The sequence below is a fragment of the Danio rerio genome, chromosome 9, assembly GCF_049306965.1.
Source record: "Danio rerio strain Tuebingen ecotype United States chromosome 9, GRCz12tu, whole genome shotgun sequence".
NCBI lineage: Eukaryota > Metazoa > Chordata > Actinopteri > Cypriniformes > Danionidae > Danio > Danio rerio.
The window spans coordinates 22,469,083-22,488,375 of NC_133184.1; the positions used below are offsets into that span (position 1 = coordinate 22,469,083).

Below are 19,293 nucleotides of genomic sequence, written 5' to 3' on the forward strand. Positions count from 1 at the left end.
CGTCTGCCTTTACAGGATGTCACACATGCGACTGGAAAGCATGTCGGAGTTCTCCCCATCCACTGAAGAAATACTTTCATAAGGACTGCAAATACAAAAGTCGTCTAATTCACAAAAGTATGTAAATACGTTTTTTTAATACACAGTGGTCATTATGAACTGTAAGATAGTGTAAAAGTTTACATATTCGCATTTATATGCGATTAAAAGAGCTGCCTTAGCTCAAAGCGTGGCGTCAGGAGTAACTTATAGCTTCAGTTAATGGCCTATTTAAAGAATAAATTTACGTTGTAACTGGCTATAGCTTTTATATATGTTCATGAGAACCATTTTGTTTGCAGCCGAATAACTAAAACGCGTCACAACAACAGATCTGCTGTAACTTTTATTATAACTTTATGCCAAATTTTAATGTGCCACATACCTTATTATATTTAAATTAGTGCTAATATTTAATACGTAATATGTTAGGTGCAAGTTCTGACAAAACGTAACGTAATACACTACTATACACTAATGCAATTTAATGTAATATATGATGATTAGTATAAGACTGATAGGTGGACTGTTATTATGTTTGCATAGAAGAGTTTGAAGCAACAAAACAGCAGGCTAGCATCTAAAGTTAAAGTTATCATAAGTGCAAGTAATCGAGTAGTACAAATGAAAGTACAGGTAAATATACAGTAGTCAACAATTGAAGCAGATCAGTTTTTTCTAAATTGTCCTGAGACAGGAATGGTTGTTCAATAGTTTTTAGGACAACTTTGATAAAAGGTTTTGATTCACAAACATCTGCTACACATATTATGATTTTAAGAAAATATTATTGTAATTTAAAAAAATGTGTAATATTTATCAGGAAATCTTTTTTTTTTTTGACATTTCATGAACCCCTGAAGGGGGGCATTCTAAAACGCTTAACATGAAAAAAGCTTAACGTGGCTTAATGTACCTAAACCTTAACCAGAGAAATCCAAATTACTTTCAAATTGTAAGTGTAATTAACCCCAACTACTAAACTAATTAAAAAAGAATGAGTCCCAATTCTATAGATAAAGTGAAAAACAGCACATTAAGCGTTTCCTCCCCCATTGAAGTCTATTTTAAGGAAAGAGCTAAAGGTGGCTTAATGTACCTTAACAACAATTAGAGAAAATCAAATTTCTGTCAAATTTTACTCAAGACACTTTCTGATGTCAAAAATTTAGCTTTAATTTTAGTGAGGGAAAGTTTTCACGTTATGCCTTTTAATTCCATTATAAGCAAACAGGCTTAATATACCTTAACACAGAGCAAGAAACCCAAATTTATGTCAAACTTTACTTGTGATTACCACTAACTCTTGTCAAAAGAGCAGGCTTTAATTCCATAGATAAAATGAACAATATCACATTAAGTGTTTCTCCCCCATTGAAGTCTATAATAAGGAAAGGCTTAACATAACTTTACAGCAACCAAGGGAAACCATTTGTTAAAAAGAGTGTTTAAAAATCAAAATTAGTGTTAATCACAAGTAACATTTGATAGAAATGTGATTTTCCCCCCACTTGTTGTTAAGATACATTAAGCCAAGTTAAGCTTTTTCCTAATAATAAACTTCAATAGGGGAGAAAACACTTAGGGCAATGTTTTTGACTTTATCTATGGAATTGGGACTCGTTGTTTTTACAGTAGTTGGAGTTAATTGTGAGTACAATTTGACAGAAATTTGTGTTTCTCTGCTTCATGTTTAGGTACATTAAGCCACATCAAGCTTTTTTCATGTTAAGAGTTTTAGAATGACCCAATTGAGGTAAAGTTGGTTTTATATTCACACACTCGGACTTTCTCTTTAATAATATAATTTCAGAAAAGTATTCTTTGCCATTTCTAAATAGTCAAAACATATTAGTAGCCAATGGCTATCAAAGTACAACACTGCTCACAGTCAGTTAAATAGTGCTAATATTGTTTTGAAGTAATGTTTACATCTGATTTCGGACCAAATATTCAAAGTATCATGGTAAACACTATAAGGAGCAAGTCACAAGTTTTCATTGAACAAATATGTGAATATAAAACCAACTTTACCTCAGTCATTTATCCTACCATGTTAAAAGCATGTTGTAGTGCAGCTTTATGCAGATAACCAATTGTGCTCAGTTTAGAAAATTAAAGGAGTAATGTGTTGTTTATGTGTTCTCCAGCCATGGGTTTAACTAAGCAGTACCTGCGCTATGTGGCGAGTGCTGTATTTGGAGTGATCGGCAGTCAGAAAGCCAATATCGCCTTTGTGACCCTCAGGGGTGGAGAGAAGGGTCGATATGTTGCAGTGGGGGCTTGTGAACATGTTTTCATATGGGATGTCCGCAAGGCTGAGAAGGTATTTGTTTAGAATGTTTTAGAAGATCATTTATTGAACTACAGTATAATTTTATAGAAATGTATCACTGATTTTCTCATCTATTCATTTCGCAGGTTCTCATACTTGAAGGTAAAAAGCATGAAGTGACGTATCTGTGCCCCTCTCCTGATGGTGTGCATATAGCTGTTGGTTATGAGGATGGAGGTGTGCGAATCTTCAGTTTGCTGAACGGTGAAAGCAACGTCTCCTTCAGTGGACACAAATCAGCCGTTTCAGTCATCAAATACGATGCTCTGGGAGCTCGTCTTGTCACTGGCTCAAGAGTAAGACCTCAGTTCATATTAGAATTCATTCATTTTTTTTAATACAGATTTTCTTTTTAGCTTGAACTAAACTTGTTGTGTTTCAGGACACAGATGTGATTGTGTGGGATGTCATCAATGAGTGCGGTCTGTACAGACTTAAAGGACACAAAGATGCCATCACACAAGTTTTGTTCTTGGAAAGTAAAAACCTGCTGATTACAAGGTAAAGCAGACTTCAAGTTTTATATAGAAATAGAATTTTTAGACAGATTTTAGATCCGAACTTGACAAAAGTTTGTCAAAGATATCAATGCACATCAATAAAACATTTAATCAGAGAGTACATTTATCAAAGTATATTCAATACCTTTTAAGACCTTTTTAAAGACTCTTTCCATACATTTTAGGACCTTATAACCACTTTTCAACCAGAAAACACTGTTGAGATTTTAACTTACAGTATATTTACTAAATATTAATGTAAGAAACTAGTCCAAAACTAAAACATTATTCATATACTGAATAAAAATCTAGCCAATTCAGCAGTTTGGCGGCTATAGAACTGCAGAAATAATGGTGTTGCCTTACTGCAGTGAACAAAGCAGCTTGTCAAATCTAGCAAGATAATACTGATTTTGTAAACTACACAGCATCAAGAATTAATTCAGGCAAACTTTAGCATACAACCATACATTGCATAAACAAAAAGACTTTTAAAAACTTTTTCAAGGCCTTAAATTTCTCTACATTGATTTATCAAGACACAGCGGACACCCTGTTTATACAAAAATAAAAAATTTTAAAAACCTTTTTAAAGGGATTGTTCAAATAAAAATACCCTTCATTTACTCACCCTCAAGTGGTTCCAAACCTTTATGAGTTTCTTTCTTCTGTTGTACACAAAAGAAGATCTTTTATAACCTGTAACCATTGACTTCTATTGTTTAACGCCACTATAATTATCTGTGTATAGTTTTATTTTAAATTTCTTCTCCTCTGTTTTGAGTAACAACATTCTTTTGAAACACAGTTATATGCTCAACTCACATATACACTTTCATATCTTGCTCCTTTGGTTTCTGTTAATATAAATGCTGAATGAATAATATAGATAAAATGACAGATATTTAGCTGTATGTGGTGGCTTCACACCTGTTAAGGATCCATTTCATGTTTTCTCAGTTCCAAGGACAGCTTTGTAAAGTGGTGGGATTTGGACACACAGCATTGTTTCAAGACGATGGTGGGACATCGCAGTGAGGTAATTCAAATCGCTGTATACTTGATTGAGACTTGATCTTTCTAATATAATACAACAAACTAAATGGACTCAGCTGTTACCTACAAAATTAAACTTACTAAAAATGTAGTATCTTTGATTAAAAAGTTTAAGAGTGCACATTTCAGGCTTTATGCAGGTACGTTTCTTATGTATGTGAGGCAAAAGTTTGCAGAGATTCAACAGTTTTTTTTCCAACGCATTTGCCAGTCATGTTGATAGAAGAGTCAGAAAGAGAAAACACTTCCTGTCTGTTTTACTAATTTTATAAAAGCATTTTGTTTTGCTGTAATTATGAATATATACAAACAAAAATAGATCCTTTGCAGTTTTCACATACATGAGAGACATACCTGCATAAAGCCTGAAATATGCACTCTTAAAGAATTATTATTATTTTTTTTAATCAAAGATACTACATTTTTAGTATGTTTACTTTTGTGGACATTGTTTGTCCTATCATTACAATAAAAATTACAGAATATTTTATGAATTAATGTACTGAAATGTGTGTCCCCGTTTGCCAACCCTATGGAAGTTAAGTCACGTTTTGAAAATGTGTCTTTTGCACTTTTCTGATATCAACGTTGTCTTCTCCCTATAGGTGTGGGGAATGGTGCTGTTAAACCAGGAGAACAGGTTGCTTACAGGGTCTGCTGACAGTGAGCTCAGAGCCTGGGACATTCAGGACATTGAGGAGGTAAAGAGATGTTTATTGTGCTGTGTAGGTGGGATACTTTCCGGTACAGTCTTGACTGATTTTTGATCTTATGTAGAGAATGACTATAAAGTTTACCCTTCTTCATAGGTTAAGGAATTGGGGGAACCACAGGAGAAGAAAGTCAGAACTCTTCTTGAGGATGAGGAGGAAGATGAAGAAGGACCCGATGAGGAGCCAGAAGAAGTAATATAATTTCTTTCCACAATTCCATAAGAATTATTGATGACAGGATATTGAATTATTAGATATATTGCACAGCTGAGGTGGTGATATGGCCACAATATGAAGCTTATACTATGGTTACACATAAAACACTGTTCAGATATTGTTTTTCAAGATATTTGTCAGGTCTTTGTCCTCAAACAGCTCGTGTAATTCACTACTTGGGCATCTTATCCAGAGACTTTTGTTTTGATTAGATTTTTGTAGGTTGTGAATTTACTGAAATCATTCAGCGAAGTGATATAGATTTGTAATGTGGTCAAAACCTGCCTGGAACTACTTTAGCTGTGCCATTATGGGAAACTAATTTGACCAGCCAATCAGAATCTAGCCTTAAACAGCTGTATTCAGTGGACATAAGTGACTTAACACGACAAAACACAGTTCATTTCGTCTAAAAACATTTCCTTCACATGTTTACCAAAGATTTGATATGTGTCAACAGAGGATTCTCAGCTGTAAGAAAGCCGGGTCTATTCTGAGAGAAGCCAGAGACAGAGTTGTATCATTGGTTACAGATGCCAAAGCTAAAGTTCTAGCCTGTCATGTAAGTATGAGTTATATATTCAGCTTTGTTAGCTTTTTCTTACCAAACACAATTCCACAAAGAGGAATTTAAAAGGATAGTTTACACAAAAATGTAAATTCCTACTCACCCTTCACTTGTCACAATTCTGTTGAGTTTCTTTCTTCTGTTGAACCCAAAGGAAGCTATACTGAAGAATTTTGGCCATTGAATGGCTTTTGGTTTCCAACATTCTTCAGAATATCTTGTTTAATGCTCATCATAAAAAAGAAATTCAGCCAATAATGTGGAGATGTTAATTTTTGGGTAAACCTCCTTTAATGTATATCAAGAAATGTATTTTAAAACCTTTACAGGGCCTGGATGCTACCCTTGAAGTTTTTACTGTACTATCAGAGGAGGAAATCCAAAGAAAAATGGACAGAAAACTGAAGAAAGCCAAGAAAAAAGCCAAGTATGTTAGACCCTTGTTTTGATACCAATGATGAAAGTATGGTATCCTGATTGACTGTTATATTGTGCAGATCTCAAGAAGGAGGAGAGGAAGCTTCTGAACCGGTAGTGGAGAGGAAGTTGAAGGATGAAATCATGAAACTGGCAAACATAAGGGCGTCATCCAAGATCAGGTCAGTTAGTAATTTTGCATTCAAGCATAGTCCTTGTTTGTGTTACTGTTATCAAGTGTTCAAAGCTATTTTTTGACATCTACAGATCAATGGACTGCCTTTTGGTTCCTAACGGAGAGATGAAAGTTGTTCTTCTTCTGCAAAATAACACAGTGGAGACATACACGCTGAAGACTACAGAGAAGAATCCCACTGGGAATAAAACCTCTCGCCTCACACTGGGTGGTCACCGTTCAGATGTCAGGACAGTGGCCTTCAGCTCAGATAACATAGCAATCCTTTCTGCCTCAGGAGACACTGTCAAAGTGTGGAACAGGTGAGCATGATGAAGCCACAATTCACCTAAATCACATATCGATTGTTTTTTTGCGATACCAAGTATCTTCTTCTCCCAGGTCCACCTTGCAAGTTATTCGTACCATGGGATGCGAATATGCTCTCTGCTCGATATTTGTTCCTGGAGACAGACAGATTATCTTAGGAACAAAGGTATGAAACAATTCACTTTGTAAAACATCAGTCAGTGAAGGTTTGAATAGAAAATAGATCACCCTTTTTTCTGCAAAAGCTACAAAATGACAAAAAGTGATATCTGTGAAGGAGACCATATTTTATAACGAGTTTAGATAAAAATGCTTTAACTTTGTGGAAGGAACCGATTGAAATTAGTCTATTGTTAAACATCTGTCCACAAATTCAACAAAATAATTTTTTAGCATTAGTTTACCATTTTAATAATTTTACATTTTTAATTTTTGTAATTTAAAAAATAATTTATCATTTATTTTTGTTTAAGTTTTAAAATAATTTGTAATTGTAACTTCTACTTTTCTATTTCTTTTCTACATTTTTATTAAATTTTATTTTTGTTAGCATTAGTATTCTTTTATTCTTTATTTATTTTTTATGTTTTAGATTTCAGGTTGTGGCCAAGAAAATATGTTTTTAATCTACTTTTTTATTTTAAAGGTTCTGTGATTTATTCAGTGTTTGATGTAATCTCAGATTGACATGAAGAGAGGTTGGGACGTATTGTAGCTCCTCCCCTTAAAAAAAAACAATAGCGGTTGTTTTATCACCGCTCCGCCAGTGAGAGTAGTTAATCACAAGCGCATCAAATGTGAAACATCTTGAAGGAGGCGGGACATATAAGATGCTAGAGAGCATTTACAGACAGGGTTTCCGCAGGGTCTTAAAAAGTCTTAAATTCGCTGTTCTTGGTCTTTAATATTTTTGCACAGGGATACGTTTGTTAAAACCAAAAGAGGTCATTGCAAAAGTGACCCAGATACACAATTACAGAATATGTTTTTCCACCAGTCACTGATGTATATGTTACAATTAGGAATTTAAAACTATTTAGTAGTTATAAAACCATACTTAAGGAACAAATTATTTCTTATAACTAGAAAATAATATTTGAACCTTTCGGTTGTTTACAATATACTGATGGCCTGTTTATCTAGGTTTTATTATTGATAATGGTCAGGAATGTTGGACCATCATTGCCATTTTTGCTCCATCAGTAGAGGACAGAAACTAGCCAGATAGTAATGTGTGAATTGTTGAGTGGTCAAATAAAAAAGTCAATATTTTTTAGTAAATGTACTTTTTTTTTGCTTTTATTTTTTCCACATTAAAAATATAATTGTAGAGCAACCCATGTTCTGTAGTCATTAATATTTAACTTTAATAGAAAAAAGCAAGTGATGCATCAAAGTTTGATCTAAAAAATATTGAATGGTTATAAAAATATTATAATCATTAAAATAAATTATTTAAAAAAAAATTATTTGTTTAAAAATCTTGAATGATATTAATGATATGATATTCTTCCTATTCTCTGTTTATCCACTTGACTTTACAGTGGCTTTCTTTTGAACGCCCTGCAATGTGGTGCCAGGCAAACGTGTAAATCAGCCTGAAAATGTTTGTTTGTTTTTTGAATAAATGTTCCATTTCAATACATGTATTTTGCCACTAATTTTGTGATTTTTCTCTTTATGTGTATGCATGTTTTTGATATTATTTAAGATATAAATGTAATACTTAAGTGTAATACTTAATGGTCTTAAAAAGTTCTAAAAAAGTCTTAAATTTGACAATATGATATCCGCAGAAACCCTGTACAGAGCAAACTGAAGTATGAGGTGATGTGAAAAAAACATTAATCCATTTAGGCGGAAGGGACAAACTGCAAGCTTTAAATGTTTTATATACTCAAAAAGTGAATTGTGTCACTGTTTTGGTGTGCACTAGCTTATAGATATCCTAAAAACTAACAATACTGTAGAGCTGTGAACCTACATTGGTTTCACAGTTCGGCTCGGTTACGATTATCATGCCATGGATTCAGTTTAATTAGATATCTCGTTGCATTGACGCCGCTTTCCATGCACAGTTTTATATTTCCTTTACAGCAGCAACTCTTGTATTAAAATGTATGAATATATTTATATTTATATACTATTTGTAATACAATTTTGTCATTTAATACAAACAGTCAGATATATAAACTGTACCTTTAAACATCACGAGCATTTATAGCAATTAATATAAATATCCCGCTCGCTTTCTGGTCCTTGTCTAGTTCTACACCCCTTTGATTGGTCACAACCTCAACAAAAAAGGCTGCGATTGGCTCTTGCGCGCTATGGTCTTCATAGATGATTAACACTGATAAATGGCAGGCGGCAGCGGCTATCACAGCTGATCCATGATAGACACGGTGGAGAAACCTCTGCATGCACTCGCTCGTGTTTGTATTTAGAAGTATAGCTGTAAAACAGCCGAGGGGAGAGGAAAAGTCACGCCAGCAGGTCAAATGGGCCACAGTGAGAGAGAGAGAGAGAGAGAGAGAGAGAGAGAGAGAGAGGGAAAAAGAAAGAAAGAAAGATTGAAAGAAATGGAGGACTTTTATTCTCTCAATCACAGTGAAATAGAGGCTTCTGCTGTAAGTGTCAGTGAAAGACTGATCCAGCAAACACACACGCAGTGAATTGTGCACAGTTTCTGAGTTTTAAGTAGTTTGAGAGTTGTAAATATTCGCACTTGCCTGTCTCACCATAGCGCATATGAGATAAATGATGTCAGCACATAATAACCGGTTATGATTTTTACTGAACCGATACCGAATTGTCTGTATCGCGGTGCACCGAAGAAACAATTAATTTTTACACCCCTACAATTCTGATACTAACATCTAAAAACATTAACATTTCATGGGGCCTTTAATTTAATTATTAAAGTATTTTATGTGGATACACTTGTGTTGCTGTGATTCTTTACTATGGAAACTGATTCCTTTGACATTTTTCTTTACTTTAATGTAGAATTGTCCTAATTGTGTCATGTATGTCTCTTGTGTCAGAGTGGGAAAATTCAGATATTTGACCTGGCCTCAGGAAGCCTTCTAGAGACGACTGATGCTCATGAAGGAGCTCTTTGGTCCATGTGTCTCTCTCCAGACCAGGTATATCCAGCTTTCTCTCTGTGCACAAATACTTCATAGTCTCATCCCTTCAGTTTGTGCCTTTAACAAATTTCTGCCTCTATTTCAAAGACTGTAAGCTTTCACTTGCAGCTTTACGAGAATGTATTTGACTTTTGGATTTATGTGTGTCTATACAGAGAGGGATTGTAACCGGCGGTGCTGACAAGACTGTGAAATTCTGGGACTTTGAGCTCATAAAGGATGAGGACTCTATGATAAACAAGTGAGTTATTATCTTTGATCACAAACCTCAGCTCTCTCGTCCAGGTTTCTGCTTCACTCTTTTTGGCTTTATTGTATTCTTTCTCTGTGTAACCCACAGGAGACTGACGGTGAAACACACGCGCACGCTGCAGTTAGATGAGGATGTGTTGTGTGTTCGCTTCAGTCCTGACCAGAGGCTACTGGCCGTCTCTTTGCTCGACTGTACAGTCAAGATCTTTTACACAGACACGCTAAAGGTAAACCTCAGCATGCAAATGTGGCCTCTCTTGAATCTTGAATCCTTATGAATGCTTTGAAATAGAATGTATCAAATAAAAAAGACATTACTTTTTTTAATAACATTTACTAATCAACATTTTTTCCATCAATGGAGCTTTTTCCTTATTCCAGGTCAACTTAAAGAGCAGTAAATGGGAGAGTACCACAAATAATTTGCATTGTATTTATATTTGCTTAAATAATAAAGGAAACTCCACAATAGTGCTTTTATGACTTTTAAAATGGAAATGACAGTTAAAGCGTCTATAATAAACTGACACTATATAAACATTTATTTGGGGGTGATCTGATCATGCTAATTGAGAAAGCCTGATATTTTCATATAGTACATGTTTACATGTCTCACTGCGTTTGATTGTACTATATAGAATGAAAGAATCTCTGATTTACTAGTAGTATTTTGTAGTAGTGTTGCTCCTAAATATAATTCAGTCTTTCCACAAATGTTCCGAGCAGATTCTTGATGGTATAAACAATTGTATATCTAATTGTGTATTTTTATTGACTGATTATTATTTCATGTGTTCGTCTTTCGTATGCTATATCAGTGCTTCCCGAAGGCTTGAAATATATTTGCAGTGGTAGCTGGATTGAAACACCCCATTTACCCATAGCACATAAATAGTTAACTTAATGCGACAAACAAAGCCTAATTAAAATTTTAACAATCATTTTATTTATTAAGACACTGTTTTACGCTGTTTTTTTCAATGGCTTAAAGTAAAAAAAAAAAAGACTGTTGAAATAGAAATAGAAATCCACTACTTCTCTTACTTTAATGCTATTCAGGAGCCATGTGCACCCACTGACAGGTCAAATCTGCTCCTCTCTCTCTTTTACATTCAAAGCAAACTTGAATGCCAATGCATTTTAAAAATGTATTTAAAATACCCTTTATAATATAATAACATAATCAATTTGATAAAATAATCAGCAAATAACAAATAAAAAAAAGAAAAAGAAAGAAAAACAGACAATATCTCTAAAATGATCATAATTACAAGATTAAAAATGTGTAGATTATTTAAATAAGGCAAATGCATTGATTAACCATTAATGGTGTACATATATTTTGTAGCCAGTTTAGACCAGTCATTTCATCCTCTCCGAGTATACAGTAAAGTTTTTCTAAGTCATTTAGATTAAAGACCAAAATAGTAATACAAAAACACATCTGAGCTTTAGAAAGTGAAAGCAAAAGTCAGCTCCCGAACATTTCAGGAGATTTAGGGCATACTCACATTATGTACAGTTGCCTTGAACTGGGCTAAAGGTGAACCGCGCTCTATCACATTATATTTAATAATATTGTGATATTCAATATTTGTGAAGTCATACAGCTCCGGATAACTCGAAACAGCAACCACTAGTCTCTTCTACATCTTTAAAAGTCTCTGTAGTCATCTTGACAACACAAATGCAGTTTTAACTTTAACAGAAACGCCACCTTTGCTTTAATTTGATTGACTTTTTTCAACTGTGTGATGCACAGCACACAACAGCAAAAACATAAGATGCAGCAGGCGGTTAAAGAGCCCTTAAAATGTTTTTTTTAAATGACCTTCCATGCAGTGTGTAACACAGCTCTTAGTGAAGTGAAATGTCCAGCTAAGGCTTAAATCTGAAAGTGAGCCGTGTTTAAAACTATTGATTCATCTTTAAAAGAGTCGACTCATAGTGGTTCAAATAAATCAAATCGTCATTGTAATGAATCTCCAGACTCTGGAAAATTGAAACTGCCGACCCCGCCCACAAACACTGTAGAAAGAAAAAGAGGAATACAAATACTGTAGCAGTTTCCGGGTGAATCAAGTGGCATAGACTTTCTGAAGTGTGAGGGAAAGATAGTGTTACTTTCCCTACCCAAAGATGAGGCTGTGAAGAGTCAGGGGTTGAAGTTTATTTTTGCAAGCATTATATAGCAATTATATATTAATGTTGATGAACCATGGTGGGATTTTCTCTCTGTCTCACGCTGAACCCAGTCGATCAAACAGAACAGACTGGGTTATCGAACCAATCAGTGTGGATTAGCATCTTGCAAAGGAGGGGTTTGGGAACAAATGAATCGCTGAACGAATCATACGGGAGTCATTGGGATAATTAGGTAAAAACAAATGCATATTATAAGACAATTAAAGTGTTTTTTGACCATCCACACATATCAGCCTGTTGTTAAAGACCCCCAAAACCAAAATATGACCTTTTATAATGCATAATATAGGGGCTCTTTAAAAATGTGAGGCTTGCAAGGTGCATAACCAGCACGCAATTCGCTCAAGGCCATTAGAAAATCATTTAAAAGGTGTGCCTCTCAATACAAAAAAAAAAGTGTGATTAGGGCCATAGAGGATAGAATGATAAAAGATTTGCCCTCTTTCTCTTTTTTTGTGCTGTAGTTCTTCCTGTCGCTGTATGGACACAAACTGCCTGTTCTGTGCCTGGACATTTCACATGTGAGTCAGCTGACTAATACTTCAGTTCCTGTAAGTCAGTTTGACTGTTTGTGCTGAAATGTTGATTGTGTGTTCTGCAGGACAGCGCTTTAATAGCCACAGGCTCGGCTGACAGAAACGTGAAGATCTGGGGATTGGACTTTGGAGACTGTCATCGCTCCATGTTTGCTCATGACGACAGGTAATAAAAACTCTGCTGCTCGTTTATAGTGACACATAGTTGGCACGTCTGTTCTCTGTCACATTACCTGTGCGGTTTTCAGTTATATTGTTAGTGAAAGTTATAATAGCGCTCTGACAAGTGCAGTGTGTTTTCAGCGTTCGGTCAGGTGTCACCCACCTCTCTGTAATCGTTGGATGACATCAGTCCAGATGGTCATTATTTGTCATCCGCTGTTTGTCTTTTCCTCCGCAGTGTCATGTTTCTTCAGTTTGTCCCTAAAACCCATCTGTTCTTCACCGCCGGAAAGGACAAAAAGATCAAGCAGTGGGACGCTGACAAGTTTGAGCACATCCAGACGTTGGAGGTGACCTTCTCTCCATACCCGGACTAGGCATTTTTCCATAGCCGGAATTAATTTTCCATAGGCCGCTGAGGTGGAAGTAGCTGTTACATTTGAGGGATTAGAGTTCTAACAAGAGCCCAGTCAATATGCAGCAGAGGCTGATTGCATTACGCAAACCTTGGTCTGCTTTTGCTTAGGCCAGAATCAATGTAATCGTAGACAAAGATGTATTGGATCGTTTGGATTATTACATGTGCTCTCTGACTTTGAGTTTGTTTTTGAACTGTGACCTCTGGATGTTCCTCAGGGTCATCATCGGGAGGTCTGGTGCCTGGCCATCAGCCCGAATGGAGATCACATTGTGTCCTCGTCTCATGATAAATCTCTCAGGCTGTGGGAGAGAACGAGGGAGCCTATTATCCTGGAGGAGGAGAAAGAGATGGTGAGTGCTTGGTTTTTCAGCACAAAACAGGTTTGACGTGCTAATATGCAGATCTGAAAGGTGCTTGAATGACGATATGTCTGGAGTTTAAACTGATTGCTGTCGTTTTGTTTGTTTATGTTAGATTAACCAAGGCATAAATGGTAAAGCGCTCTTCTGGAAAGGGGGAGTGCAGCTTATTTGCATTTAAAGAGACATAGATGAAAACATTAGATTTCACCTAAAAAAAAAAGTGGCTTTTGGGCATGTATACTAAGGCCGTACTCACAGTAGGTACAGTTGCCTCGAACCGGGCCAAAGCACGCTTGTCCCCCCTCCCGTCTCCCCCGACGGCCCGCGCTCACACCACAAACGGGCCTCGGCACGCTTACGTCATCGCTGCTGCGCAGTTCAGTGAATAGCGCTCTCTCACTTAGCAGCACAGTGGAGATTTCTCTAGTTATATCGTTTCAGTCGTTTGTTATGCAGTGACATGCAGTCAAATATTTCGCCAAACAGTCCTTAGGGATGCGGTGACACGCAGTCAGATATTTCGCCGAACAGATCCACCAATTTTGCCGCTCATAAACAATCATAAAGCCCTCGTGCTGCAGGAATGAAGAGGTTTGCTGAAGCCGCGCAGCTTTCGTGCTGTGAGGAGTTCTCGTCTTTAATAAACTACGGCAGTTTGCGTTCACTGAACAGTAAGAATGATTAATAAATCCATATGAAACAGCCCCTTAAAAGTCACGTCTCGCTTTCAGTCTGGGCTTTGGCGCGTTTTGCACTCACACACAAGCGTACTGTTGAAGGTACTGTTGGGCCTCCTCTATTTAATTTAGGTTTGTTAGCTCAGCAAATTAAGATTACAGTCTCAAATTTAGGGGTGAAATTTGACTTAGATTTTAAATTTGACAATCAGATTAGAGCGGTAGTTAAATCTAGCTTTTTCAATTAAGACAACTAGCAAAAATAAAGCAATACTGTATATACCAAAACAACAGTTTTAATCCATTATTTTGGGATTGTGCTTTCGGTGTGGCAGGTCCTAGACTTTGGAATGTGTTGCTGCTGCCCATTAGACAGGCCTCTTTCCTGTTTTCATTTAAATTAGTTCTTAAAAGTCTTTCTTTTTATTGGCCTTTGACACCTGATCTTAATAACTGGTTATTTTTAATTTAAGTGCCTTTTTACACAGTTTAGCTATATTTTATCTTGCAATTTATATACTGTTATGCTTATTTTGTTGTATTTTTTTTTTGTACAGCACTTTGGCTCTATAAATAAAGTTGGACTTGACTTACTCGATTGTAATTTAAAATATAAAACTGTTATTGGCTTCATTATTTGGAGAGAAAAATACTTTGCATCCTGAGCATACCCTACTGATCACTATGTATGATTACTGTGTTTTTATAAAATCTGTTTGCTAACTGCTGTTTTCATTTCAAAGAAACCCAAGTATATCTGAAAATATACAATGTAACATATAAAGTGACCTTTGTAATATTTTTCATTTCAGGAGAGGGAAGCAGAATTTGAGGAGTCATTGGCTAAAGGTGATGATCCTGTGGTAAGTGGCTCTCTCATACTCTAGAGGTCAGTTAGTTGGGATTTATCTCTCTGCATGGTTTCAGTCCTTCTGTGTGTATCTCACAGGTTCCTGGAGAGACTAAAGGTGAAGCTGAGCCTGCTGGGAGAAAGACTGTTGAGACTGTGAAAGCTGTGAGTGCACAGAGCTGTACAGATAAAGAGCTTCCCTCCTTTATATACAGTAATGGACAAATGACACCCTCTTCTGTTTCAATAGGCCGAGCGAATAATGGAGGCCATTGAGCTTTACAGAGAGGAAAGCAAAAACCTGGAGGAGCACAAAGCTGCTTGTGAGGCAGCGGGGAAAAAGGTATGAGTTTTTCTTGAAATACAAAATGCTAAAAGCACATTAAGAGATGAAAAAATGCATTAGAACTTTGTCAGACTGCAAAGATTTAAGATCATAAAATATGGATTTTACACATAATGATGTTGGTGCATTACTTGTTTTGACCTTGTTTTTTGTGCTCTTTATAGTTACCACCTCTTAAGATGAACCCCATCCTTATGGCTTTTGGAAATATCTCAGTGAGTGTTTATGTATTAGTACTGGGCTTGTTTTGGTTGTCAGATTTAGTCAATACAGTAATTAGAGGCTTACAATGTAAAGTTTTGGCAAATACTATTAATAATATATATATATATATATATATATATATATATATATATATATATATATATATATATATATATATATATTTCAAATAATGATTTAATGCTGGGCTTGTTTGTCATATTTGTTTAATTAGAGCTGTACAATGTACAGTATTAGCATGCAAACATATATATTTATTACTAATTTAGTTAATACTTGAGGTGCACAATGTAATTGTTTTTATGTGTATACAACATGCGTTGAAATGTTTTATATGGATTCAAAAAGACCTGTATGTTAAATTATAATGAATTTAGCTGTAATGCCAGATTAATGTATGTATTAAAGGGGCCATGACCTGAGAAACCAAAATAAACTTGATAATTTGGCTCATTAGAGGTCATAGCACTATAAAAATATCCTGTAAGTTTCAGAACTCAACACTTTGTTGTTCCTCTAAAATCATCTTATTTTAAATTGAAGTCTGCGAAACCACAGGATCTGGAATGTTCTACTCTGTGATGTAATAGGGTGAATAAGCCCCGCCTCTACAGAAGATTGATGACTATTAATTTACTGCTTGTTTAGCCCTGTTAATATGCAAAACTGTTAGCCAATGACAGCAGTGGCCATTTACTTCTGACTATAAACCACACCCATTGCAACAGTGTTCTCATGATGAGGGTCTTTATGATGTAAAAACCTTGATTACATTATAAGTAGACCTCATCGAACAATACAAAATAAAAAACAAAGGTAGTTCATGATGCCTTTAAAAGTAGATACATTTGCTCTTCATTAATTCTTGCTTTAACATGATTCAAAATTGTTTGTGATACTATTAATTTGTTGTTTTAGTTCATTATATTACAGAAAGGCCATCTTGATCAAATATATTTATCAGTTACTGAGCATAATGTAATTTTAAGGCAACATAATGTACATATAAATGGAGTGTTATTGGTAATAAACCACAGTAAAGAGCTGAAGTTATAATGTGATATCGATCACCTTTATCTCCACAGCCTTCTCGATATGTTTTGGAGGTGATGAAGAAGGTTCGGTCCAGGTGAGAGCTCTTCCTCAGCTCAGTCAAAAGCACTTCCAGCATCTGTTTCCCCATTTGTCTAGCACAGTAATGTTTGGGTCAGTCTTGAGTTTTGCTCACCTCCGTCTCTGTTTTGCGTTGATAGTGAGCTGGAGGTGTCTCTGCTGGTGCTGCCCTTTCCATATGTCCCTGATCTGCTGAAGCTCTTCAATGCTTATGTAAAGGAGGGTCTGGAGGTTGAGCTGGTTTGTCGCTGCCTCTTCTTCTTGCTCAGGTGCTCATCTGGAGATGTTGCATTAACACACTTCAGTTTTCCTATGAAAAGCCTTTTATAGTGTAGTCCATTTGATAGCAAGTGCTCGACACATGCACACTAGAAAGATTCATCCTTGTCAAGTGTCTGCACTTCTCTTCAAAGGTTGTGAATAATTAAAAAGCAGAGGCATTACATGCAAATAAACTGTCAATTTTGAGCTTTTTGTATTACAATAAAGGTTTTTTCTCTCCAATGGAAAAAAGACATCCATAATACACTTTTAAGTGTTTCTTTTGTCACACCTTATCAGTATGTCTGAAGATTTCAACGACAATCGATATTTAAAGGCTGTTTTCTTAAAAGTAGGGTTTTCCTCCTGTACTGCAGTACAAAAACTGCCTTTCTAAGAGTTTTAGTCTTGTTTCTAGTCCGAATATCTAAAATTCTTAAATCAAGAAGCATTTTATTGACAAATAAAAATATTGTCTTGTTTTTAGAAATAATATGAAAAAAAAAAAAAGTAATATTTCCTTAAAACAAGCAAAATATTCTGCCAATGGGGTAAGCAAATTAATCTTATTTCAAAGCTAAAAAAAACTATTTTGCCAGATTATTTTGCTTGTTTTAAGAAAAAACTCACTTAATTTTGATGTTATTTTCTGAAAACTAGACAATATTGTTCTTGATTTAAAATAGTTTTTATATTTGGATTATAAACGAGACAAAAACTCTGTTAGAAAAGCATTTTTTTGTACTGCAGTGCAGGAGGAAAAACCTACTTTTAAGAAAACAGCCTAAATGTTAAACTAAATATTTAAAATAACTAAAAGTAACTAAATATTTTATTTTAGATTCTGTGTAGATAATCTATATTCTGGAGATGTGTACATAGAGATATGTAGCTCATACATAATTTGCCTGATTTTATAAAACATTATTCCACAAAACTTGGATTTTTTTCTGGCTGTTGACAGTATTTTCTGAATTATGACTGTAATATGCTTAAATGTAATTTTAAACAATAATTTTAAACCAGAGTTCATCCAGTGTTCAGATTTTTCTACTATAAATGTATGCAGATTAACAGATATTTACTTTAATAATGCCTTGCATCTTTAAACATGACATTTTAGAAAATGTGTAATATAAAAAAATCATTCTTAATGTAATAAACCAACTGAGAAAGCATGGTGATAATTATTATTTTTGCTGTATTATTTTTTTTTACCCTATTTACCTGCAGTGTATTAGCATAAATCTAAATTACTGCCATGTCACTGTATTTGACCCTAATTTACCGTTTACCCAGAGTCCACTTTGGTCAGATCACCAGTAATCAGATGCTGCTGTCTGTGATTGATGAGTTACGGGCCAACACGATCTCTAAAGTGCGAGAGATCAGGGTGAGTTTGTACTGTATACTGTAGCCACTGCAATCTCATCTCTTATAGGAGCAGATTGGGTAAGGCTCTGTTTTCTCATTTTCCTGTTTTCAGGATGTCCTGGGTTTCAACAGCGCTGGTCTTCAGTTCCTGCAGCGGGAGATTGAGAGCAGAGAAGATGTGACGTTCTTTGCTGATGCCACAGACCGCTTTGAAGAAAAGAGGAGAAAGAGGAGGAAACGGGAAAGAGTTATTCTCACAATCACATAACAACCAGGACAAAACTGACATGACGCTACTGCTGTGTGCTTTTACAGTCAGCATGTATGTATGTATTCATTGTTCTTTTGTACTCGCCTCAAGTTCATAAAGGTGAATTTATCCACAAATCAACTTTAATGAGACTGTTGTGTCGCTTTTTTTACTTCAGCGTTTTCAATATCAACAGTAATTGATAAACCTTTAAATATAGACCTGCTGTGATCTCAGAGGTTGTGAAGTTTGCAGTTGTTTTTTTTTTGTTGAATTCACTTACATTTGGAAAAATTATCAAGTTAACTTAATCGGTTTCTGTTGGGACAACATGAAGGAATTGTTTGAAACCCAGCATTTTTTACAGTGTACACCAGTCCATCATTTACAGTTACAAACAGAACTGTCATTTCAAAGTCCTTCATTCCAATTTTGATACCACAATAAAAACAATTAACCTAATACATATAAAAAGCATTTTCTCCAATACAAGTGAGTCAGTAATAAAATTGAGAGTGCCCTTAAATCCAGTATGGAGGCGTGTGAGAGATCTGCAGAGTGGATGGCAACATCAACAGCCTGATGTATCAAGACGTTTGTGCTGCCCATTACATTACAAACCACAGGAGAGTGCAAATTCTTCAGCAGGATAGCGCTCCTTCTCATACTTCAGCCTCCACATCAAAGTTCCTGAAAGCAAAGAAGGTCAAGGTGCTCCAGAGTTGACCAGCCCAGTCACCAGATATGAACATTAATGAGCA

General features: G+C 35.4%; 1 protein-coding gene and 1 long non-coding RNA gene across 3 annotated transcripts in view; one reads left to right on the forward strand and one right to left on the reverse strand.

The window, feature by feature from the left end:
- Window positions 1-19,293, reverse strand: part of LOC141376109 (uncharacterized) — a 607,180-nt gene that overhangs the window by 321,759 nt on the left and 266,128 nt on the right. The window lies entirely within an intron of this gene.
- Window positions 19-18,686, forward strand: wdr3 (WD repeat domain 3). 2 transcript variants are annotated; one of them, XM_073911591.1, is made up of 27 exons: window positions 19-121; window positions 2,190-2,365; window positions 2,461-2,670; window positions 2,757-2,875; window positions 3,835-3,913; window positions 4,536-4,631; window positions 4,740-4,835; window positions 5,320-5,421; window positions 5,757-5,854; window positions 5,925-6,026; window positions 6,112-6,342; window positions 6,422-6,515; window positions 9,397-9,498; window positions 9,657-9,742; window positions 9,842-9,980; window positions 12,423-12,479; window positions 12,560-12,660; window positions 12,895-13,006; window positions 13,293-13,427; window positions 14,929-14,979; window positions 15,066-15,131; window positions 15,217-15,309; window positions 15,477-15,527; window positions 16,620-16,663; window positions 16,788-16,916; window positions 18,208-18,301; window positions 18,395-18,686. In XM_073911591.1, the coding sequence occupies exons 2-27, from the start codon at window positions 2,192-2,194 to the stop codon at window positions 18,548-18,550; spliced, it is 2,817 nt and encodes a 938-aa protein (XP_073767692.1). In that variant the 5' UTR covers window positions 19-121; window positions 2,190-2,191; the 3' UTR covers window positions 18,551-18,686.

Coding starts and splice junctions, on each gene's coding strand:
- wdr3 (XM_073911591.1), top strand. CDS start 2,192: ATGGGTTTAACTAAGCAGTACCTGCGCTATGTGGCGAGTGCTGTATTT. Junction 4,836..5,319: donor CCGATGAGGAGCCAGAAGAA/GTAATATAATTT, acceptor ATGTGTCAACAG/AGGATTCTCAGCTGTAAGAA. Junction 6,343..6,421: donor ACTGTCAAAGTGTGGAACAG/GTGAGCATGATG, acceptor TTCTTCTCCCAG/GTCCACCTTGCAAGTTATTC.